Here is a 25,692-nt window from a genome sequence, read left to right as displayed (position 1 = left end):
ATATATTAAACCATATTTACCTGTCAGCCTTTCAGAACTGAGTAAATCAAAAGCATTCGGTTTCAAGTATGAAGGCCATTTTGTACTTTTTATTGCACTGCCAGGTTTCCAAGGTGGTTCAAGGACAGACTGATGATGGACTTACTGGTCAAGGAGCTTCTCTTAGAGGCTATGGTAATCAATAGTGACAATCATAGTGACAGATTAGGGCAATTTCACCATAACTCAAACGACTTGTCTGACTTTTTGCATGTTATCTGCATAGTTGCAGTATTCTTTGTGGAATAAATCAAATATAAACATGGTTACCCGAATCTACAAAAGCTGTTTTACTCTTCACACAGCAGTCTTCCAGTTTTGTCTGGGTGGTCTGGAAGTGATTTTTGGCGAAGCAAACCAGAGGTTGACAGCATGAACACATATCCACCCTAAATCACACAACGACCTTGCCCTGCCAGCTGACAGTGTTTGTACCAGGTTGTTAATTGTCCAGTCATACCAGAGCATGAGGAACCGAGGCCTTTTTCAACCCTGACAATCCATGTGGTGCCATCACTATCTGAATATGAGCAAGTATTACCAAGATACTCATGTGTATCATATTCACCCTAGGTACATGTAAATGCCAAGCCTTTCTTGACAAATATTATACTATTACCATACGAATATGCATAACTATTACAACTACATTCATGTGTATTATATTCATATTCAATGTCTGTACATGCCATGGGATGAATAAAAAAAGTTTGAAAATCCTGTGAACTTAAGGCCAATTTTGGTTTACAGATAAATGTTTTTCAAAAAGTTACCCTATTATTCTGGCACTGCTGTTGGTTAACCTGATGTTCTGGGTCTCTGCAACAAACATTGTATGAAAATGTTTTCATGGTGGACACCAAAGCTTGAACATCTCGCAATTTGAAATAGTGCTATCAGATTTCTATTCCCTTTTTTCATTTTTGGGATCAAATGATCACTAAACCAATGAAAAAATCAAGTTCTTTACAAGCAATTGGCACACAATAACAACAATTGAAGTTAACCATAGATTTTATTAATGAGTCACTTGCACCATCACTGAACATAAAAACACCAACATCTGTACAAGGTGTGTATAGTAACAGTAAAATGGTCAATCTTTCAAAAACATCAACTCCATCACTTGTCAGCACACAAACACGACAGACCATCATTAGTCACTGTCCACATTCACCCTTAAAGCTCAAATACACTTCACCCAAAAACACTGCTCAATGGGATAGTCACAATTATGACAATATTATTCAAGTAACAAACAATGGTGAATGAATACGCTTTGTTCCATGAATTCTGAGGCAATGCTTAAATCATGTACCTACTTTACAAGTCTGAATGAAATTCAAAGGATATCAATTTTCTATTTTGCAAAAGGTATTGAGTGAGTATGGTTTTACTCCGCTTTTAGCAATATTCCAGCAATATCATGGCAGGGGACACCAGAAATGGGCTTCACACACTGTACCTATGTGGGGAATCGAACCCAGGTCTTCAGCGTGACGAGCGAACGCTTTAACCACTAGGCTACCCCACCGCCCGTTGCAAAAGGTAAGATCATGTGATATCTTATGAATGAAGGGAGGGAGGCAAGAAGAGGGTTCCCACATGACAGGATGTTTGTTGAATACAGAGGGGTATGGACATCTCAAGGACGGAATGTTGACATTGAACAGCAAATAACAAAAATTGAGACAAGTCACAGATACAGTCTTTCAGCAACTGTTAATTATTTGTAGGAGTGAGCGAGTTTAGTTTTTTCGCTGTTTTTAGCAATATCACAATGGAGGACCCCAGAAATGGGGTTCACATTGTACACATGTGGGGAACTGAACCTGGGTCTATGGCATGACGAGTGAAAACTTTAACCGATAGGCGACCCCGGCAACCCAATTATTTGCAGGATTTGCTTCCTGTGGAATATATTTCATCTTAATAATTTTACATGCATACATTAAAATAAAAAACTGGACCAAAGGGAAGTAACATATTCCTTAATATTTTTAAATCACATGATAAACAGGAATTTTATTTGAAATGTCAATTTTGAGTGTATTCTATGGGCCTGGTCAAGTCAGTCTGTTTCTATATGGAAAATTGAGTGTTATTCACAATAAAGAAGTCGACATCCATAAAATCTTGCTTTTGACAAGACACTGAAACAAATGTTATATTTCACTAAAGGTTTATTAAAACATATTCAAAGTTTGTTTCAAATCAATTCAAGACTATTCCTATATAATCAACAGGCACTGAAAAGCAGAAAATGATTTTCAATCTTAATTATTTTTGCAATTGTATTTTCTGCTTTGTTCAAATTAATATAAAAATTACCACCGACATGACAAATCTAAAAATTATTCAAGCTCTTATCCTACAAAGCTTCGATCGAGAAAACCGAAACATATAATCAGAGGTTTAACATAAACTGATAAATCTGAATAATTGTGAACAGAATCAAATACAGAAAAGTTCAGAAACAGTTTTGATCATTCTTAACACTGAACAAACAGCAGTAATAACATTTGTTAAGGTAACTGTAATGATTAAATGCTCAACAACTTGCAGCAATGCAAACAATTAAATCAAACAGTAGCAGAGATGAATACCATGATGTACAACAGAGATGGTACATTGTGTACAATCTGATAAAACAATAATTATATGTACACTAACTAAAATGTATGGTATTGTTAAATGTATACTTAATTAGTTAATAAATAACAGGAAATACACCTTGTGAATAATCTTTGAACTGATGCACTCAAATTATTCTTAATTTTAACAGCTGGATAACTAAGACATTTTAAAAATTAAAGATAAAACTGAAAAATCATAATATGCTCTTTTATCAGAATTTAAATGAATTTGGAGAACAAAAATCTCTTATGTTGTAGTGAAACCTGATTGAACTTGAATCAGTTTCAGTTAAAAATTTCAGAAAAAACAAGTTTCCAGATAAATGAAACATAGTGTTTTATTAAAATATTCGTAATTCCAGTCAACCAAGGTCTCCTGTACTGGGCCAGTGTAAAATAATGTAATGCTGTAGTGCAACAGAATGCCATCTAAATGAATCATCTGCACCTAAAGATGAAACTGAAAACACATTCATCCTAAAATCTAAAGTCTCAGTAGGTAACATAAAAAGAGTTTGAGTTCCTATGGGAAGAAACACCTAATGAGCAAGCACATCTTAAAACAAATCTGTATGAGATGTATAATGAGTCAGACATAAAATCCCAACTGAATACAACATAATCCAATACACCTTCAATGTCTCCTTAGGCTGTAGACTGTCTAAAAATATCTTTGTTCAATGGATTGCTGTCATCTTGACTTTCAACATATTCTTGACGGTGAAGTCTTCATTTACAATTGTACTGAAAGCCCTCTTCTGTTTTCTGCCTCTTCCTTGCTTGCATATTGGAGAAGAACTCTTTGATGTCTTCCTCTCTCACAACCTGGACAGAAGACAAACAGAGTTAGCTCCCTTTACCTCTTGATATTATCTAGTGCATCATTTCTTTACTGTATTCAGATACATGTTAAGGAATTATTCACACAATAGCTTGTATGAGACAAAATATTATGGATGTCAACTTCTTCTTTATTGTATACACAACGTTTCTGAGCTTTTCCTTGCCCCTTCGTCAGGTGAATGCTAACTAACAGATATACAGGATATATATACTAGTAAGATAGAAGCCAACTGAGTCTAATTGATGAACAAAAGGGTGGATGATAGCTTGGTATTCACCTCATTTGAATGGCATACAACTGATGAACAAAAGGGTGGATGATAGCTTGGTATTCACCTCATTTGAATGGCATACAATTGATGAACAAAAGGGTGGATGATGGCTAGCTATTCACCTCATTTGAATGGCATACAGCTAGGATCGTGTATTTGCTGTTTCACAGTGTACTCCACGGGGCTAAGGACTACTGTCCAATCAAATTACTCCCATGATCGAAATTCTGTACCAAGCTGGAGTGAGTGTGTGTTTAGTTTTACGCTGCTTTTAGCAATATTCTAGCAATATCATGGTGGGGACACCAGAAATGGGCTTCACACATTGAACCCATGTGGGGAATCAAACCCAGTTTGCAGTGTGATGAGTGGATGCTTTAACCTTTTGGCTACCCCACTGCCAAGTGCCCAATTGGAGACATGGAGATGATAAGTTAATATTACTCTAGACCATCAGTTATGGCATGGCTGATACACTATACCACTAAGAAACAATCAGGCGGTGTTGAACCACTTTATATCCAACTCACAATAGTCTTAAACATTCTTTTGTATTCTGGAAATGTTTTGTTGTGTACAGAAGGCTGATTTCTGTGTCTCATAAATGTTAAATCTGTGTCCGTCATCTGTAAAGCCTGAAACTGAGCAACCCACCTTTCCATTTTCAGCAAACTTCTTCAGATAATCACTCAGCTGGGACTTCATATCATTGAAACCTGAAACAATACGCATTACTGATATAAACTGTGTCATTCAAATGACTTTCTAATTTCCTCCAGACCAAGGTTTTACGTGAGCATCGGGTTTTACAGCTTCATGCCATCTGAACACATCGTACAACATCTATTCCAGATCCTCACCTTGGAGTAACTCCACCTGTTGTATCCGGTTCATCTGTGACAAAGCATTGACTTCCTTGTCATGCTGCGAGACCAGCACATGGTTCTGACGTCCACGCTCTTCATAGGACTGTACAGTATCATGGTCATCAGTCAGAAACAGGATCTCTTTGTCCTTGTACATGGTCTACAGAAATCAGACATGGTCAAATTGTTGTGAATATATAATTGTAAGGCTTAGACACAAGTGCTGGCTACAAAGACTGACATAAGAAATATCATTGATGGTGAGGTGAGGTGAGGTGAAATTGGGTTCAACGTCGCACTGGAGAATATTTCGCTCATATGACGACAGGCATGCGTGTGTATGTGTAGGTGTGGCTGCTTGTACTAGCCCAGAGTGAAATTGGTTTCATAGTGCTAGCCCACTGAGATACCATGCCGCAGTGAAGCATGAATACCCCACTCAGACACATTATACTGACTCCAAGCTGACCAGTCCTTGTTGTACCCATTGATGCCGAGCGCCTGGCAGGGACCAACAATTACCATACTTTAACGTCTTTTGGTATGACGCGGTCGGGGATCGAACCCGCGACCTTCCACTCTCCGGGCGGACGCTCTAACCACTACACCACGGAGGCGGTCCATTGATGGTAAGAACTATATGCATTCTCAGAGTAAAACTATTTTGTAATGCTTATCCTGACTCGTACTAGTTGCTTCTCTCTCCCTTAAACCGAGATATAGTGGAAAGTGGCATCTGTATTCTGGGGCAACTTCTAAATTGGGTTCAGAATGCTGTTTTTGTTTGTAAATCATACAGAGATATGGTACCAGTCACTAGAGAAGTAAAAGACTGATTTTGACATTATTTCCAAAGGTAATTCTCTGGTATATCAACAATCAATTGACATTTAGTTAACAATTATCAATCTCTTTATGTATCAATAGCCAATCCAAATATACACCATCCTATCCTACAGCTCTCAACTTACATGAAAATAACTTTGTTTTGGCCTTTGAGATTCTCACTTTAGTTGGTTAGGTGTCTGTCTCTCTCTGGACAATGCTTCATGTGGACAGAATGCGGAAGGTAGTGAAATGACATACTGATACGTCCGATTTGTCTGAGAAACCAGGGCTGGGCACCATACAGAAAAAGCAACAGGGATTTTTTAAAGGTAGGAAGTGTGTGCATGCGTTTGTGTAGTGTTTTACTATAGATAACCCAGTTTCTATGGCCATGTGGAAGCAGACTAAACTGACATACACAAGGATTTATAAAGGATACTAAAATGCAGGACCGAAGCCAGCAAATTCAGCAAGAAACTGATATTTTGTGCCTATTTTCTTAAATTCAGGGACGTTTTAACACAGTGTTTTTATTTTGAAAAGAAAAAAATCAAAGTATGCATACATACACCTATCTACGGTGATTATTGAGGCGATAGTCTAGTGCAACATACTACTGCGACCAGTCATTGCAATACCATTGGAATAGGTTTTTTTCCCTTGAATTATCTCTTATGAAGTCATTTCCCAAATATAGTTTATACAAGATAAAAACAAGTTAAAGTCGTTTCAGTCTCTTTTAATAACTGACAAGAAACTTGAAATCCAGATCAAGTAAACAGTTAAAACATCCTGTATTTTGCATCGTTACAGCCCAACACCTATCTATTTGTCTTGTTATGTTGGCCTTACCATACATTCCACACACTGACAGAGCTTCTGCCTCCAACCTCCTGGCAAAAAAATGGCATGTTCTCTCACGTCATACTTGCGAGACTTGAGATCTTTCAGAAGACATGTGTCCACAGATGGCTGGCTCTGTTGAATACAGACATTTTTATTCAGTATAAAGGCCAAAGGCCCATAATACAAAATAAATTAGTTGAAATAAGCGCACATAAAAGTGTTTTCACAGTTGCAGCTCTAGTTTTATGTATACATTTCAAAAATTTACAAACATTTATGATAGTATTTTTATCTGTACTGTTAAGTATGTGTATTAAGTTTTGTTTGCTGGCAGTATTATACAAAAATGGAGTAATAAACCTATTTCTAGCATCATTATATAATTTACAATCAAAAAGGACATGAGTTTCATCTTCAATACAGTTCATATTATCTAATTTACAGTAAGAAAAGACTGTCAGCCATTGGTATGTCATTATATTTTCCTACCTCTTTACCTAACCCAAAATTGCTACACCTGAACTTTGCTAGAAGAGATTTTAAATAGGGAGAGATAGATAATGATAGGTAGCTTTTCACATGCAATAATGATTTAAAGCGTTTGTAGGCAAAAGAATCTGAAAGGTTATGAACAGTGGCAGACCATGATTGTTTGAGATTATCTGAAAGCCGAAGTTTAAACTGCTTCATAAATGCCTTGCTATCACCGACATCCTGTGACAGCTTGCTATCACCCAAATCCTGTGACAGATAGTTTTTTTATTTTGTATACCTAAACCGATTTCAACATATTATAACCCTGAAATGGGAGTCGATGTGATTCTAACTGAATTAACCTACACCAATATTTAACCGCTCTAGACATATAATTAAATTGTAATGGAAGCCTGCCACATCTGTTGAATAGCATCACATAAAACTGTACACATATAGCTAAGTACCTAACTAACTCTCTCATGCACACACACACACACTCTCTCACTCACACACAAGTATCTTTGCTTTAATACTAACTAACTGTAACTTGTGTAAACATATCAATATGTAGGCTGGGAAAAATATTAACTCAACACGCCTCTCATTTTAGAGTATTCACTTGACAAACAGGTAAGATGTTATCCATAAACATTGTCATGAATTCACATGAATTATTACAGCACACCAATTCAGATAATTATTTCAAAAGCGAAAATCCATCATGGAGGATATGAAAGCTCAGTCATTGCTGGACACACCCTTACCCTCTCTGAGCCAGAAGCACCTTCAGACCTGGCTGGATATTTCTTGGTAATAGCTGCAAACCTAGGGTCATTACTAGACCAGTCAGGGTCGTCACTGTTACCGGAGAGGTTGCCCAAGCTGACGTTGGAGGCACTAGCTTCAAGGCTGCTGGTGCCAGCGCTCATGCTGTAACTGGCCTGGTCGGAACTGTCACTGGCCAACACATCAACTTCTGTGTTACTTTCCTCCTTCTTCATCATGGTGGCTGAAATGTTCAGCAAGGGGTATCTTGAGGTCACTGTACTACAGGAATCATACAGTAGGTATATTGTATGTAGAAAACAAAACAAGCTATGAAGTCCTTCCGACTCAGGACTTACAGCATTCATCTTACTTCTTTGAGTATTATTTTAGAAGCTGGGAAGTACAATGTAGACAAACTTGATGGATAACACCTTCTTTACTTCGTGAGTGTACTTACAGCATCTAACTTCTTTGAGTATTATTTTAGAAGCTGGGAAGTACAATGTAGACAAACTTTATGGATAACAACTTCTTTACTCGTGAGTGATACTTACAGCATTCATCTAACTTCTTTGAGTATTATATTAGAAGCTGGGAAGTACAATGTAGACAAACTTGATGGATAACACCTTCTTTACTTCGTGAGTGTACTTACAGCATCTAAATTCTTTGAGTATTATTTTAGAAGCTGGGAAGTACAATGTAGACAAACTTTATGGATAACACCTTCTTTACTTCGTGAGTGTACTTACAGCATTCATCTAACTTCTTTGAGTATTATTTTAGTAGCTGGGAAGTACATATAGACAAACTTTATGGATAACAACTTCTTTACTTCGTGAGTGCACTTAAACTGGTGTCTGCATAATCCCCCAATGTAGGCTGTCACCAAATTTGAAGACATTAGGTACAACAGTCCATGAGATGTCGCGTTAAGAAGAGTTTCAAAAGTGATCAAAGTGTCATGGTGACCTTGAAAATAAGGTCAAGGTCACCAGGATAGACTGGTGTCTGCATAATCCCCCAATGTAGGCTGTCACCAAATTTGAAGACAATGGGTACAACAGTGCATGAGATATCACGGTAACAACAGTTTTAAAAGTGGTCAAAGTGTTGTGGTGACCTTGAAAATCAGGTCAAGGTCACCCAAATGGACTGGTGTCTGAGTAATCTCCCAATGTAGGCTGTCACAATATTTGAAGACATTGGGTACAACATTTCATGAGATATCACGTTAACAAGAAACAGGACATATACGGACGCTGCTGAATGCATAGTCCCGCATTCCGTGTTGCAGCGGGGGACAATTACAAAGGAACACATACTGTGGAATGATGTGTATCAGGTGATTGTTTAATTTCTACACATAACTTGACACACCCACAAAGTCAGTAGTCAATTAAGAAAGAGTAGCATCAAAACAATGTTCGACCCGTGAATCACAGTGAGAGGCAAGATAAACTACAACAGTAGCAGTAGATTAACAAACAGGAATAAATATGTCAGGAAAAAGGCAGCTCTTTTAAATGAGATGGTCAGTAACTGCTAAATTCAAGCATTGGTTTTCTGAGAACAGAGAGACACAGCCACTTAAGAAATGAACCTGTGAGTGAGTGAGTGAGCGAGCGAGCGTGCCGCTTAGTTTTACGCTGCTTTTTGCAATATTCCAGCAATATCACGGCAGGGGACACCAGACATGGGCTTCACACATTGTACCCATGTTGGGAATTGAATCCGGGTCTCTGGTGTGACGAGTGAACGCTTTAACCACTTGGCTACCCCATCACTCCCACATTGGTAGAAGGTTGAGATAGTGCCAAACACCACAATACACAGCAGTGAAACTTACTGTACATCACATACCAGTACTTACTGCATAGCACATTCTCAATATCAAATATCAAAATGATAGGCGAAATAGAAGAAGAATGGACAGAAAACAACATTGTCAATGTGGCTAAGTTAATTATTAAAGTGGTCACCTTGAGATGTTAGTGTGTAGGCCCAGAGGAAGTCATGCCTCTTCATACAGTCCGTGCACACCACCTCGCCATAATCCTGGTTGTCAGGGACTGTTGTACCCAGATGCTGAAACATACCAGCCAATCAGAGCAGTTGGCAGTGTGATTCACATCAGCTGTATTGTGATACCTATCAACACCAACAACGGGATACAACTCTACCACTGCACCTTCAGTTTTTCAAAACACATAGTACCAGCCAATCAGGATAGTTGTCATTAGGGGTGACTAGTGAGGGGGAAACAACTATTGCGATAGCGATTGTCTATTGCGACCAATTATTGCAATACTATTGCAATAGTTTTTTCTCGATTGTCTCATTTGAAGTCATTTCCCAATGAATGTATAGTATACATGAAATGAAAACAGACTGAATTAGTTTCAGTCCCTTTTAATAACTGACAAGACACTTGAAACACAGATCAAGTAAACAGTCATGTTTGTTTAAGAGATAACGGGCGGAAAACTCTAAATCAAAGTGAACAAATCTGGTACTTCCTGTATTTTGCACTGCGCACTTCAACGGAAGACAATAACTAAACTATTTAAAGTCACACATACTATCGATGCATTGATAGTATTTCATCTCTACCATCGATTAACTGCTATCAAAACTCAACAATTGCAATCCATCGATAGTTTGATGCATCGTTACAGCCCTAGAAAACAACTCTAAAACAACACCTTCACTTTTGGACAAACATCACCACAGCCCTTAGTTGCAGAAACAATGGAGGTCTTTATACACAAGTTAGTACGTCTGAATTAACGCCACTTTAAGTAAGTTTATTTTAAAGCAGCTTTCAACAGTTATATCATTACATGGGAGCTTAATGTGAAAGGAACACTCAAAATGATGCAGATTTCAAGGAGTGAACCACCTTGGAGCAACACACAAGCATGAGTATAGCGCACTGCTAACAAACCCAGAAACATAATCTGGGTGAATTTGGATTCGAACCCAAGGTCATAGGTTTCTGACCTGCCAGTGAGACATCACTCTGTACAGAATCTTGTCTCACCTTAGTAGGCTAGGCCACCATTGCCCCACATTCATTTAGAAAGAAAATGATCATTTAACATAACTATCACTCATTTACAGGCTATGTTGACAATATAACTTTTGTTTTTTGCTTTTTTAGCGGTAACATTAATGATTATTTTCCCCGCTCTCCAACTTACCCGTCCATGGTACCAGTCCTCACATATCACACACTGGATCATCTCATCATCTACCTAGTAACAGAAAATGTAGAGCGTGTCAGCTGCGTTTAATGCTGCTTTGAAAAGGTTCAGCTTAATGTAAAGAAATTTTTTTGTCATTGTCAAATAGTCCCCCAAACTGATGTCCAGGTAAAAACGAAGGACCCCTGGTTTAAAATATAATGCTTGTCAATTACACAAAAAATGCAACTGCTAAATTACGAACGTTCAATGAACCATTCAGGATGGTGGAGCATACTTACCTCATCATCAGGGTCTGGGTAGGGTCGACTACAAATGCAGTACAAACCACTGAAGTTATGGTTGTACTTATTGGATGGATTAACACTCTTTTTATCCTAAACAACAAAAACAGAAGATATATTTACCAAATTACCATGATAAGCAACAGTGCAGAGTGGCATTGTTCCACAAACCCTAAACAACCCTGTTTTCAAAGTTCCGATCCAAAACAAACATGAGCGTCCTGTGTGATGCTAGTTTGTTGTTAAACACCACACACAACAATATTCAAGCTATATGGCGATGGTTTGTAAATAATCGAGTCTAGACCAGACAAAAATTGTAACAATCCAGTGATCAACAGAATGAGCATCGATCTACAAAACTGTGATTTGATGACATGTGTCAAACAGTAAAAGATTTAAATTTGACTTCCTATGACTGGCGATTGTCCTCAGCATAGAACCTAATGTGTTGGGTTCCATGTCAGACACTTGCAGTTTGTTTGGAAGTCCAGTCCCAGATGTGAGAAGTACAGAAGTCAAATTACTGCCATAAATTGTACTAAATTAATGCCTCTGAGCATGTGAGAAGGTCATGTTACGAAAGACTGAGGTTTGGAAAGTAACACTCATATCAACTCAACTGGTCAATAAACATAATCCACAGACGAATGTATGAAAAGATACTACAAGAAACTAATAAACACTTACAGGATACAGTTTGCACTTTTGGTTAGGAAATCTAGAATTTCCACAATCACAGCGGAAAAATCTAGAAAACAAGAAAAATGATTGTAAAAGCTTCGCATGAAAGACTGGCTGGATCAGCAATATTTCAGCTTCATTACAGGTTCATTACACAACTTGTAATAACCAATTCCGAACCAGATGAACCAGTCATTGAACAATCTGGATACAATGACAGGCAATCATATAAGTCACCAGACACCCAATCCATAAAGTTTCTTGACCTTGTTCAATGTTTGAGGGACTTTCACTGAGGTGAGGTGAAAATGGGTTTAACGTTGTGCTTGAGAATATTTCACTCATATGACTGGCGTGAGGTGAGGTGAAATTGGGTTTAACGTCGTGCTTGAGAATATTTCGCTCATATGACAGGTGTGCATGCGTATGTATGCGTATGTGCGGCAGTTTAGTCTCCATTGATTTCGCTTACATCCCATTTCGCATACAAAAACAAATGTTTTTAAGAATCTTCGGTAAAAATACTCCATCTAAATATTTCTAATATCTTTATGCAATCTTTTTGCAGATAGATTTGCAATCTATCTATATATATAATGCATTACTTATTCATCTGTATATATGAAATACTCGACTGCACATACATTGTATATAACTATATGAATATTATTTAATTGTAACATATTTGTAACCTCATATGCCGCTGTCTGCGGCCTGAGTTGAAATAAAGTTCAGTTTAGTTCAGTTAACATAAAATGAAAGGGATTAATGCACACGCTAAATTGTAAAAGCAATGATGATATGTAGTTAATTTCTCACTGTAAAATACTGTTGTTATAAGGATATGTAGTTGAGTAAAGAGGATTGGTGCATCCACTAAGAAGTTCAAACAAGGTTATAATAAAATACCCAGTTCTCTGCTACTAATATGCTTTAAACCAACTTAACCATATAAAATGGAGCGTTCGCCAAGCACTGTGAGTCACAATGGCTAACCTGCAGAGTGAGTGAGTGAGTGAGTGAGTGAGTGAGTGAGTGAGTTTGGTTTAACGCCGCTTTTAGCAATATTCCAGCAACATCACGGCAGGGGACACCAGAAATGGGCTTCACACATTGTACCCAAGTGGGGAATCGAACCCGGGTCTTCGGCGTGACGAGTCAACGCTTTACCCACTAGGCTACCCCACCGCCCCTAACCTGCAGAGGGCAGAGTTCATCTTGTCTCAGAGAGGAGGAAGACAGGAACTACATGATGGCCACAAGTATCGACTGAATGTTGTGAGACAGGTAGCCACACACTGGAAGTGCGTCATAGATAAATGTAAAGGTTAGTGCAGTACCATTGGTGACCACGTATCTTCCGTCACAGAGCACAAGCACCCTCCTCTGATGAATGAAGAAGAGACCAGACTCCTCACCAGACTGAGACAATGTGTTCGTGATGAAGTGAGAATGGACATCCGCACAAGTAAACATCCTTAACACTAAGCATATGTAATATGATGTTATATGATGTCAATACCATTGTGATCGGAAAATGGACAATTAACAGTGTAAATAAATAACAGACAAATAACAGAAATAATTTTTTTTAAAAATGTCTTTTTGTCCTTTAACTACTTCAACTAGAACAGTGCACTTTTAGATCATAGGGGTGCCACTAGTTTACTATTGCGTAATCAACAGTCAACAGACCATGAAATGTTGTTTTAAGACTGTAGGCGAATTGGGATGTAGGCAAAAAGAGAACATGCCTGTGCGGCTGCTTGTACTAGCCCAGAGTGAAGCTGGTTTTATAGTGCTAGCATACTGAGATACCATGCCGCAGTGAAGCATGAATACCCCATTCAGACATATTATACTGACTCCGAGCCGCCCAATCCTTGATGTACTCATTAATGCCGGACTTTCATTGAAAACAAACACTAGTCAGTGTGTCCCGTAAAGAATGGTATCAAACAGCAAAATTTGAATTAACCTTTCCAAAGTGCTAAGCATATTTCAGATGTCAACAATAATATACATCAAGGGCATTACTGACAGAGAATTAATCTTGTTTATATACTATTACCAAACTCGTATCCAAATACATGAAAAGAAATATCTACCGTAATCAACAGTTTTTAGTTGATAATTATCATTTAAGACTAGTAATCCACTAGTAAATATGGTAAACATTTTTCAGCAGTGTTAATTTAACCAATACTTTTGTAAGGGATTCTTCAAGCATGTGCATCATCATGAGCTATCTGGACCTTTTGATTTATATAAGTAGTTTCCAGGATCACATTTCGCTGTCATTTCTCAAGTTTGTAAAAACATGTACCTCTTGGTATACAGCTCAATGAGGTCATGTCCTTCGTGACACTCATAACTACATGCGAGACACACACCAGAAGGCTCCGCCCCTGCTGCTTTACATGTGCTGCAGGAATACAATGCCTGACGCTTTACGTAGCCCTGAAATAATAATACAACATTTAGCACACGAATAACTGACTGAGATTTTATTTATTTAAATTCGAAGATTCCAAGGAAATAATTTGGTATAAGAACATAAATGAAGGTAGCAGAGTTTATAATGATATGTCATTAGAATATATAGCTATTCTTATATCATGTACACAATCTTGCTGACATTTAGATTTGGTGACACAATATACTTCCATGCTGCAATTCATATGGCCCTTGGGAAAGCCTCAATTACACCAGAGACCATATGATAAAGGTTTATTATAGGGTCTCTAAATATATAATAATAAGTACTGATAAATCATAATAAGTCAGAATATTTGGTCTCATCCAAATGAAAGTACATAAAAGTCGGAAAATTCTGATGATTAAAAAATTCAACAGTTCAGACTCCTTGAGTAAAATCAAATAATCAACTGTCAGTCATAAAACTGTAGTTTATCCAACACAACTAGATTTGGGTATTGTAAAAAGCTGTCTTTCAAAATGTGCACTAAGATTTTTACTAATGAAATAACGGTCGTGTCAAACCGAGTACTTAAGTTATAAATCATTATGAAGATAGTGTTGCCATGCATGATCTGTGACATTCTGAACAGTCACAAGCAGAGCGAGGATTATACTGTGACGTTATCAGTATTTGTTAATGGCGTTTTTTCCAGTCGTCAATCGGTATTAATTTTCGAGTTTACAGAATAGATGCAGAATACATTTGAAAGTGGTAGAAACATGAGAAAATGAGAAGATGGTGATATTTTTCAGGATCTCTCCTTGAAGGGGCTGTCGTGTTCTCATCATGTCCAACAATTCATTTTTGAAACATCTTGTTCATTTTGCTTTCTACGAAATGACAAACTCTCTACAAGTTATCCACTGCCTAAATAAAACTAAACGTCACCGTAGGATAAGTGCAATTTTTGTCGTCGCTGTCTCCTAGAACGGCGTTTGCATCAGCCTCAAGTCGTTCTTCTTCCTCTAGAATATCCACCATAGATACACCAGTGTCTTCAGCGTCTGCCTTTCCGCTTGATTCAGGCTTTTCTGACATTTTGTCTGATAAAAGTAAAATTTGTGTTTACTTGCAACAGGAAGCACAAGGGAGCATCCATGTAAGTATATGGCCTTAGATTTCACATAAGGAACTTGGATATTCTGTGTAAAGAGAAAATTATACATAGTAATACATAGTAAGTGCATGAAATATAGGCTGTTAAAGAGCATAAAAGTACCGTGAAAATCAAGTTTCTGACCTCTTCCACTCCTACGCAATAAATGATCATTGCGAGGAACGCGGGAAAGGGGAGGTCACTCTTGAATTTCTGCCCTGTCATTCATCAGACGACCAAAACCACTGATCGAAGCTTCTTTATTTTAAAATGCAGGTGTGTCATAAGGAACACTGGTGTGATTTTGTTGTTGATATAATACATTTTAGCATTTCTATAGGGTTTCATCTGCTACGCTTGCTCTTACTTGCAGCGGCATACCATTGCCAACAGTGAATAATTCACAAACGGCAGACATGTTGTTAGCACATAATCAAAACATCCGCAGTTTGATGTCTATATTTATGTGTTGACTGACTCATCTAGTCATGTAAACATATCTGAAAATAGCTCTTCTTCTCGCTATCGATGCATATACAGAAGCTTTCGCGGGTTCATGTTTAGGTCAGATGACCAGGGTTGTCAGTATTTTTGTAAGAAGGTGAAAATAAGGATTTTGAAAATGTTAATGTCATCTCTTAACACACAGGAGAAATGAAACGTTAGGAGGAAATACAATATCATTATCATATTGTGACTTTTATTGAAATCTCTCCTCTGTAAACTGATAAAATATCTATCATAGTATTATGGGTCTTTGGAAATATTTTCCTTAACACAAGCCACCATTCAATAAATTGCTGTGTCTGAATGATGCGTCATCCCTCATTATAACCACAGTAAGCAGTGTCGTCTGAACACATGCGATATCTAAAAATCTATAATCCAACAGTATAATCCAATTGCCTTGAGTTTGGTATACTCAGGAAACATTTTCAATTTCATCCTGATAAGTTAGATCTAGATTTTAAAGGGGCACTGATCCAGGGCAATTTCTGTGGACTGGTTGTTGCTTTTGTTATTGTTTTTCTCCCCTGAGTACCCGGATGATATCCCAGAATTCTTGAATGGTTCGTGACCTCCATCTTCATTATTATGATAAGAAATGAAAACAGTTTGAAGTTGAACCATCTGTCAGTGGTAAAAAATGTTAGGACTGAAAAATAACGCAGTCAATGTACATCTTTATATTTTGTCTAATAATCCTAGTTAGTTAATTATCATATTTGTATGCATCTTGAAACTTAATAAAATGCACACGATCTGCTTATACTTATAGTGCATTTATAACATGACGGGTAATATCTAGACATTTTATTGATTGCTAACGTGAATCGTATTTCACACACACGCCCTAAGTGCGACTTAGTGTATGCTGTCTGTCTCATCACACTTCACAGCGAAAAAATTGATTCTGTTGAATGCTACCACAAATGAATAAAAACAAAATGCAAATATCAAAATAAAAAGAGACTAAAGTTAAAGCAACACTGTCAGGCTATGTGTCTTTAAACAGTCTAATATGAGTAAAAGTTATGCATCGTTTCAGGTTTTTCACATTGGTATATCAGGGCTCCAGATAAGGGCCGTATCGGCGTATGTACGGATAAAAAATATGCACGATACGGTAGGAAATAAATTAGGAAATGTAGCACATACGCACCACAGCAATGGTGTACGGTCTTAGAATCATTTACAGCCGTACTTATCTGAAAAAGTATTGTTTTATTGTTTATTGACCTGTTTACACAAGAGAGCAATGTTGTGGTGCATATATGAAACGAAACACAAGATTACTGATTCTACATTAAATTCCATTCAGTACTCTGAATGAATTCTTAAGTTTTTTTCCAGTACTCCTATATTCAAAAAATAGGGAGTACGTACTCCTGATGTTGAAAATTTATCTGGAGCCCTGGTATATAGTCTCATTGGTCACCCAAGATAGCACCCCTGGCAACTAATTGCATGATGTCTGCCATTCTTTTAAAAAGTAATTTAGTTAGCCAATAATGAGCAATCAATCCACGTATTGGCAGTTAATCCTTTGAAGGAAGGACATTGTTTTTACACAGGCACTTTACGACAGGGTGTATTCAGTATAGATTAGTAAATCTACATGCATAAACACTACCTTTTGAGAAATCCGCTGTGCAAGATAAAAGTAATTAAAAAATCAGCATGTTATCGGTTAATCCTTTGATGGATGTTTGTTTTTGTAACTCAGCTGATAATTCCTCTTGCTGCACTTCCATGCGCATATTACATATGTAATACATTTGCCACATCAGACCTTAATTTATGATGTTGAGTATTTACTCTAGACACGAGTAATGCCAAATGGGGACCTTTGTCCGGTAATCTGAGTGGTATTACCACTAATTATACCTGTTATAAATTCATTAACTGACTGTCAAGTGAATGATGACAATAACATTTGTAGGTTTATACCACCAAACACAGGTTACAGCAAGGGAGTAGTAATCGCTGTATTGCATGCAATTTTAATTGCCTGAAAAAACTTATGGGCCGACATTGTTTTGAGGATATGAACAGAACTTCATTGTGGCATAAGAAATACATATAAGCATTTGCTGTGTTAAAAACTATATAACTATTTACCTAAGTAAATTTTCAGAATTTTCTAGCAATGGCAAAGAGGGGTTGTTTAGTTTACGGATTCAAATAAATCAAATGTGTGTTGTTAATAGGTAATAGACAGAATATTTTTACATGATATGATTAAATATCGAGGTAAAAAACACAGAAATAGGATCAAATTGGATCAGTCACTATACCATCCAGGCATTAGAAAATCTGAAAAGCCTCCACTGCTGGGCACTTTATTACATTTATTACAATCAGACAAGAACTACCTGGGATGTTTTGAAGTGACAGCATCTGATGGACATCCACCCTTCCTTGTGTCCCACTGTTTAGGTTGAAGTAATTCTGCTAAGGTGGACAGTAGCCCAGCCCTGTGTCTGTGTCCGTCGAGGGAGCAGGGGCTGACAAGTTTGCAGCTAGGTTTCATAATTAGACTGATGGCGAGAAACATTAATCGCTCTGGATCAGTGCCCCTTTATTCCTTTAACAATGTGTTCAGATTGAATTGTATTCTGTGATAGAAACACCACGATTCATACATGCTTGAAAAGGCCTTGCATTTAAAGTCACTTTAGAAAAGCCCTCTATATTTGGAGTCAACCATTAAAAGCCTTCAAAATCGCTGAAATAGTTTCAAAAACCTTGCATTTGTACACAGGTACATACATTTGTTATAAAATTGTTAAAATTCATGAGAAACTTAATTATATGAGGTTGGTTGTGAAAATATATCTTTTTGGAAACTTTGGGATAATCATGCTCTTACTACTAAGATATAGTTTGTTGGATTTAAAGACAAATACTGATGGAGCAAGGCAGTAACCCAAATTGAAAAACTTCAAAATGACAGTTGAAGGCTTTAACAAAACATCTTGGAAAGGCCATGAATTTAAGTGTTCCATATCTGTATGAAAACATCTACTAAGACATCTAAGGTGCCTTTTAGGCCATAGCAAGTCCTCTAACCTGCTACCCTATCCGACTACGACCCAAACAAGACATACAGCAGGCCATGCTGGACTTTGTGAAGATGAATGGACTTAAGGCTGCCTTTGTGATGACTTGTTGTGGTAGTGTTACCAAGGCCAAGCTGAGGATGGCAGATTCCGCAACGGTAATATTCATAATGGGACTTGATAGTACATTGGAACAATATTCTGATGCTCTGTTCTAGTTTGTTCTCCTTTGATATGGCTGGAATATGGCTAAAATTTGTATTCATGTAACTTCAAGATCCCATTACATGCTGACATTGTTAACTGGATTAAGTTCTTAAAATCTTTAACTTATTTCCATAGATCAAGGAGCTGACTGGTCATTTTGAGATTGTCTCCCTTGTTGGCACGCTTTCTGGTGGCGAAAATGGACATCTTCATATATCATTGAGTGATCCTGAAGGTCATGTGATTGGAGGTCATGTTGTTGGTGACCTCATTGTTTACACAACTGCTGAGGTTGTAATTGGTGAATGCACAGGGGCAAAGTTCGAACGAGAAGATGACCTTGAGACCGGCTATGATGAACTTGCAATTTATAGAAAATAAACACGTTACTAGATCACAGTAGTAGCTGACTGTAATACACAGATAAATTTGGTCACATTAATATTTTGTCCTCACAAAGATACACAACAATGGCATTACCTCGCTTTGAGCTAATCCAGAGAACATTCACCACTGAATTTATTTGCAGTAATCAATGTTGTGGCTGAATAGTGTGCAATGTCAAACTGTTTCTTGTTATGAGATAAATCTGTTATAGGAACTACATGTTAAGAGTTTTTATCTAATGCATATGCTTTTAGGGAGGACAGGTTATGGGTTAACAGCTTATAAGGTAAACAGGGCTCTTCTCAATTCTCAATTCATGTCATCACAAATTCAGTATCTGTTGACTCATATTTTATTAGATCAATCCAGTTGTTAATGGTTACCCCCAAAACACAAATGTTGCTAATGGCACCCTATGAGACACTGTCAAGAGAAGGTGGGCATGACTACTCTCAGGGTAATGTTCTACAATGGTTGTAATAAACAGTGTATGAAATCACAGCTGTGCTCTCATTGCGCAGCATGTAATCACAGGAACTTTTCGGGAGCCATGCTTTACCCTGTGGTTTAACTGAATCCACGATATTGCATGTGGTGTTATTACGAGGGATGCCTGTATTACCACCTGTACCTCAATTGAAGTATGGAATCTAAATATCACGACACAAGTCTGAAATATGCTGGAATCCTACATAGATTTACTGGTTTGAAATAATGGTTGAGAAGTAGTTCTTCACATAGTAAGCCAAGACTTGAGCAGTTCTTTTGTGAAAGATGATTTTCTGGCATGATATATAATAGACTGAGTAACAGGTCTTCACATATTGAGCTAATACTTGTGCAATATATTTGAATCTGGTATTTGCTGGTCAAGTACCATTGAAGTTGGAGCCTCAGGAACTATATACATTTTTTACTGCTGATTCATTGATATCTGTATTAAGAAATCAAGGCAGAGGTGGGTACAGTGCTACCATTATCTAACATTTATCTGCATTTATAAAGGAACGGGTGGCCCAATCATCTAAGTCACTGCAATTCACCTTGCTGAGTTCTTGGTTTGGATCCTGCTGCTTCCTGATTTTGTTGTTAGCTTACTAAGTGCCATATATATTCACTGAAGTGTTAAGTGTCTGATATCTGCATCTGCTTGGGCTTTCCTCTCACATCTAAGCCACTGCAAAACACCTTGCAGAGATGTGTCCCTTGCCAGATATCTGTGGATGTGCTTTGTACTGATTATGTTGCCATAGTGTTAAGTAACTGATAGCTGCATCTGTTTAGGCTTTAATCTCACATTAAGCTGACATGCCGTACTACAAATAAATTACTTTTGAAAGCAGTGTTTTGCCCAACTGTTGTTTTAATTGCTTGTTGTAAGGGACAACTAAATAAATTGGATAGTCAGGCCATGTGGCTAGTATGATTGCCAGGTGCTCGTGATATCAACCACTTGTTTGTCTGATCAAGACTTGATTATTTATATGCCAACTTATTACCATTTCACCATTAAAAAACAAACACCAATCAATGCTAAACAACTGTTTCTATTGTGTCCATTCTGACTGTTTACTGTCTGATGATTTCAACTTGATTTAAGCCTGTGATAGTGTGTGTGGCAATTTTGTTTATGCCCTTAGTGCAGTATGAGCAAAGTATGGTCTATTTTAGCCAATCCAGTTTGAGTGACAACATTAAGGTGCTTGACATGGTTCCATTTCTATGACCAGCACTGTTGCTTCACTGCTTTTATGTGTGAAGTTTGTTTGTTGTTTAATGCCACATCTGGGGGTTATGTATGAAGTAATGCAAGTCACAGGGTAGACAATGCATTTCTGTCATCTGTGTTTGATCTGGTGCACAGATGTTGCAGCTGTTTGGCCTAGCATCCTTTCTGTAGGTAACAATATATCTTTGATAGTTCAGAATCATGAAAGGAGGCCCTTATTTGACCAAGTTTTGGCTAATATTTACCTGAGTTCAGTGACTTTTGGATTGTTACATAAGGCCATTTATGTATTGAATTTTGGGGTAGAACTCATTTCATGTATATTTTAAAGGATTGGTTCACCCTAGGAATTACAGATACTGTTATTTTTCTCCAGTGATAAATGCATTAAAATGTCCACCACTCACTTTGTGTTTTGAACAGGATCCTCAACAGAATTTCCCCATTTCTAGCTTACCTGAACATTCAAGGTGTGCATGGAGCATTTTTACACCTTCCATCATTAACTTTAATAACATCCCTTCTGAAACAACCATTCCTCAGTAATTGTAAAAATGGCAGCAATGCATTTGTATTGGAACTTTTACCAATAACTCGGTCATTTCTTTGCATATACATGCATATTAATCAAATAGGATACAGACTATTACTGTGTCATAAGGCCATGTGATTTTAACAGAATATTGGCGTATTTTCTTGTTTGGGTGCAACCATGGCCAGTGGCCTTATTATTCTGCTGTATTGACATCTTTGAAGCCTATGAGCTTATAAACCTGAAGATTTGTGTCTCTAATTACATGCCCAAGGAATTCTAACATGATTTAAGACAATGCCATGGTACTCCTATACAAAATGTCACTATGGCTGATTGCCAATTATGTACATATCACTTTTGAAATAGCTTATTTCATTAGATAATAGTGAATACATTTCTGTTTAGTGTTTTAATTTTTGGCCCAGCTATGGTCTTTGACTATTACTTAATCTAGTTAATCAACATATTTTTACACCTCCAATTTTATGAAGCTGTCACTAAAATATACAACACAATTACAATTCTGTTTGTGATAGTCATTGTATCAAACTTGTCTTACTTAATTTTCAAGTTATTTTCTACTGTAGTACAGTACAGAATAGGACAGGTCAGTTAATGGATGGTTTCTGAATGATAACTTGGGTATGTGTCTAGAACAGTACATTTGGTTATGTGGAGGTATGAAAGCAAATGTTTGATTGTTGCTCTTACATTTTGGTGCCAAGATTTATTGCCTTGTAATAATGTAAAATGTGTTTGAATAAAGGATATATGTTACTGATAAATTGTTCTTGATGTCTAAATTTGAAAACACATCCAGGGTTAAGTCTAGTCAGCACTGTTGTCTAAGATGCTACAAATGGTCATACTTCGGTCTTTCCTCGCATAAAAAGCTGATAATCTGTGATATAACTTATATATATATATATATATGTGTGTGTGTGTGTGTGTATGTATGTATCTATCTATATCTATATATATATATCTATATATATATATATACACGGATCTTCTCCAACATGATTCACTTTTATCTTCAGGGAGAAGTGATTACAGTTAAACGGGTGATATTCACACATACCTTTTGAACTTTTGTCAGCTTGTGGAAATATTAGCTAATGATAGCCATGTCAACAGAAACCCAAAAGCATATATTCTGCGGGTCATGTATCTGTGTTTTATGCGGGTTTTCATTTGTTATGAGATCAGTTTTGGGGACCAGGGAAGAGAAAATCCATTTTGTAAGTCCCGCCAAACCCTAATTAGCAGCCGTTGTGTGATTGGTTAAATCCGTTCGGCCGTCTCGCGTTTGATTGAACGGTCATAGGTCGCTCAAAGGTTACCTGACGCGACCTTCCACAAGGTTTTGTTAGACTCAGTATAGCAGTGTAACGAATAATACTGAGCCTAAGTTTACTTAGACTGGTCTGCGAGAATGATAGTTTTGTAATTTACAGTAATAATCACAACCCGTTCAGTATGTAATACATGTGAGTGAGTTTAGTTTTACACCGCACACAGCTATATGGCAGCGGTCTGTAAATAATCAAGTCTGGACCAGACAATCCAGTGATCAACAACATGGGCATCGATCTGCGCAATTGCATGGGAACCGATGACATGTGTCAACCAAGTCAGCGATTCTGAGCACCCGATCCCGTTAGTGGCCTCTTACGACAAGCATGGGCTACTGAAGATCAATATTCTAACCCGGATCTTCACGGGTTTGTAATACATGTAAGGCAGTGTCAACACATTTGTGTCCTTCAAATGAAACAGACCTGTGAAGATCCGGGGTAGAATAGGTCTTCAGCAACCCATGCTTGCTACGAAAGGCGACTATGCTTGTGGTAAGAGGCGACTAACGGGATCGGGTGGTCAGGTTCGCTGTCTTGGTTGACGCATGTCATCGGTTCCCAATTGCGCAGATCGATGCTCATGCTGTTGATCTCTGGATTGTCTGGTCCAGACTCGATTATTTACAGACCGCCGCCATATAGCTGGAATATTGCTGAGTGCGGCGTAAAACTAAACTCACTTACTCAAATGAAACAGGTCGTTTTTGCTAATTAATGTCTTTACTTCAAGTTGAAATACGCAATAAAGGTCTCCAACTAAAAGAGCACTAGGCCATAAATCAAAAGATCAGAAGTGTTGAAACTCTACATTACAGGATTTAAGAGACGTTTTTGAAAATGGTTCTGGACATTATACAATTCAAACAGATGTTTGTAATGGCCCTTGGCAGCCTTCCATTTTATCTTTTGCGCGTTCAAATCCTATGACAAGCCCTATCGTGGTGACCCGTGAAAATCCGTTTTAGAATTGGTCTTTAGCAACGCACGTGTACCCATGCTTGTGGTAACGGGTGGTTAGGATCGCTGAATTGGTTGACACATGTCATCGATGCTCATGTTGATCACTGGATTGTCTTGTCTAGACTCGATTATAATTATTTACAGACCTTCATTCAGCTGGAATATTGCCGAGTGCGGCGTTAAACAAACAAACCCTATTGTGAGGCCCGCAATTCTATACGTGATCGTTTTCCGTCGGTGTACTAAGGGTCAATCACAACTTTCATTTCAAGTGTTATAGTCAAGATGGAAGTGATGTCAGTTCAGATTTTGTCAACACGACTTATTCAGGTGCAGTCTAAAGGACTTATGTCATATTTTGTAACAGACTGATATGTAGGCTGATTCAGGCCATCGCTTTATCGGTCTGAAAAGTTTAGGCGATCGTACACATCTTTCAAGTCCTTTGACAAACAGCTTATTAACATCTGTAGCACATACGCGTGTCGTAACTATTTTTAAGTACACACATGAGAGTTCATTAAGCACCACCTCAATCCAAGGGCAATTTAAAACTTGGTCTAAACAGGCCATCATAAGCACATGCTTCACACAATATATCAAACGCAGTGGGTCACAGGTTCATGGGGTACATTGGCACATTGGGGTGTATATTTCAAAATTGCAGTATGTGCACTCTGAACTGATATAAAAGACTTGAGTACTAAACATTAACTTTTCTAGACACAAGTCGTAGACTTCCGGAAAATGACAAGTTATTGACATGGATGACGAATGTATGTCATGTCAGCATCGGGGATATTAACGGTTTTTAGTTGACCAACGGTTAACTGAAGGCTTGTCCAACACCTGAAAGACCGAGGAGGGCCAATGACATTAATGAATAAGTCTAAACTCGACGCAAGCCCATGGCCCATGCCGAGAAGGTGCGCCGGCAAAGGAAATTGTGAGAGCTACAGTCTCATAAACAGCCCATTGGTTCTAGATGAGTCATGCTCCAACGCCCACAGTGACTTGTTTCGTTCCCAGCGCAACTTCGGCTGCGTTTAACAGTACTTCAGCCAGTGTATTGTATCAGTCGGAATTTTACAATGAATGAATTAATTAATTAAGAGCAAGAATTATATGTGAATGAATGAAAGAAATAAAGAAAAAGAACAAAAGAAAGAAATACATATGTGAATGAATGAAAGAATAAATGATACACCACGGCCATCCCTCCCCAAACATGTTAAAGAACGCAAAACTATCGGTAGAACACGTGTTAACATCAGCTGTCCTTTTTATAAAAATCTACTTTGAGACATTTTTTTACATTAGTAACTAATTCAGATATCTTATTGCACGTGTGGAATGGCATGGACATTGACAGAATGTTAACTAACACTGTCACAGACCCCTCAAAAACAGAAAGTTTAGAACTATCACAAAGCGTTGTAAACACCTTTCCAGTTTTGTCACATACTAAGATCAACAAGAAAGAAAGACGTTTTAGAACTATAACACTCAAGCATCACAAGCATCAATGGCGTATCAGAACAGATCGGCGATATGTCTTATTTTTCACACACATCAAATACACCCTAACAAAAAAAATTAAAATTATAAAACTATCACTATTACTTG

At 37.6% G+C, this 25,692-nt stretch overlaps 2 protein-coding genes and 1 long non-coding RNA gene across 4 annotated transcripts; 1 reads left to right on the top strand and 2 right to left on the bottom strand.

Annotated features, from left to right (window-relative positions):
- Positions 1-1,529: 1,529 nt before the first annotated feature.
- Positions 1,530-15,538, bottom strand: LOC124255287 (putative E3 ubiquitin-protein ligase UBR7). 2 transcript variants are annotated; one of them, XM_046689159.1, is made up of 12 exons: positions 15,472-15,538; positions 15,120-15,274; positions 14,076-14,209; positions 11,756-11,816; positions 11,063-11,158; positions 10,779-10,832; positions 9,558-9,663; positions 7,572-7,816; positions 6,337-6,462; positions 4,651-4,816; positions 4,445-4,506; positions 1,530-3,500 (listed from the first exon to the last, which is right to left on the bottom strand). In XM_046689159.1, exons 2-12 carry the CDS (start codon positions 15,267-15,269, stop codon positions 3,405-3,407), a joined length of 1,296 nt encoding a protein of 431 aa, XP_046545115.1. In that variant the 5' UTR covers positions 15,270-15,274; positions 15,472-15,538; the 3' UTR covers positions 1,530-3,404. The 2 variants fall into 2 exon arrangements, with proteins under 2 accessions (XP_046545115.1, XP_046545116.1); XM_046689160.1 differs by having other exon boundaries at positions 15,451-15,508.
- LOC124255289 lies at positions 12,596-13,300 on the bottom strand. The gene is made up of 3 exons (XR_006892665.1): positions 13,168-13,300; positions 12,659-12,664; positions 12,596-12,625 (listed from the first exon to the last, which is right to left on the bottom strand). It is a non-coding gene; the product is annotated as an uncharacterized LOC124255289 (long non-coding RNA).
- LOC124255288 (bifunctional protein GlmU-like) lies at positions 15,522-22,533 on the top strand. Its single transcript, XM_046689161.1, has 3 exons — positions 15,522-15,603; positions 18,881-19,048; positions 19,233-22,533. Exons 1-3 carry the CDS (start codon positions 15,598-15,600, stop codon positions 19,476-19,478), a joined length of 420 nt encoding a protein of 139 aa, XP_046545117.1. The 5' UTR covers positions 15,522-15,597; the 3' UTR covers positions 19,479-22,533.
- Positions 22,534-25,692: the final 3,159 nt, after the last annotated feature.

Source organism: Haliotis rubra, unplaced genomic scaffold, assembly GCF_003918875.1.
Source record: "Haliotis rubra isolate DU_JTF1 unplaced genomic scaffold, ASM391887v1 Scf6, whole genome shotgun sequence".
NCBI classification, from domain to species: Eukaryota; Metazoa; Mollusca; class Gastropoda; order Lepetellida; family Haliotidae; genus Haliotis; species Haliotis rubra.
The sequence above is the reverse complement of the archived record's forward strand: the minus strand, read 5'-3'. Positions and strand labels throughout refer to the sequence as shown.

What these genes read in the sequence shown, in the direction of transcription:
- LOC124255287 (XM_046689159.1), bottom strand. Translation starts at nt 15,269, where the DNA reads ATGTCAGAAAAGCCTGAATCAAGCGGAAAGGCAGACGCTGAAGACACT. An exon ending in ATTGAGCTGTATACCAAGAG is followed by an intron (nt 11,817 to 14,075) that starts GTACATGTTTTT and finishes CTTGTTTTCTAG; the next exon opens with ATTTTTCCGCTGTGATTGTG. An exon ending in ACCCAGACCCTGATGATGAG is followed by an intron (nt 10,833 to 11,062) that starts GTAAGTATGCTC and finishes TTCTGTTACTAG; the next exon opens with GTAGATGATGAGATGATCCA.
- LOC124255288 (XM_046689161.1), top strand. An exon ending in GGATGGCAGATTCCGCAACG is followed by an intron (nt 19,049 to 19,232) that starts GTAATATTCATA and finishes TTATTTCCATAG; the next exon opens with ATCAAGGAGCTGACTGGTCA.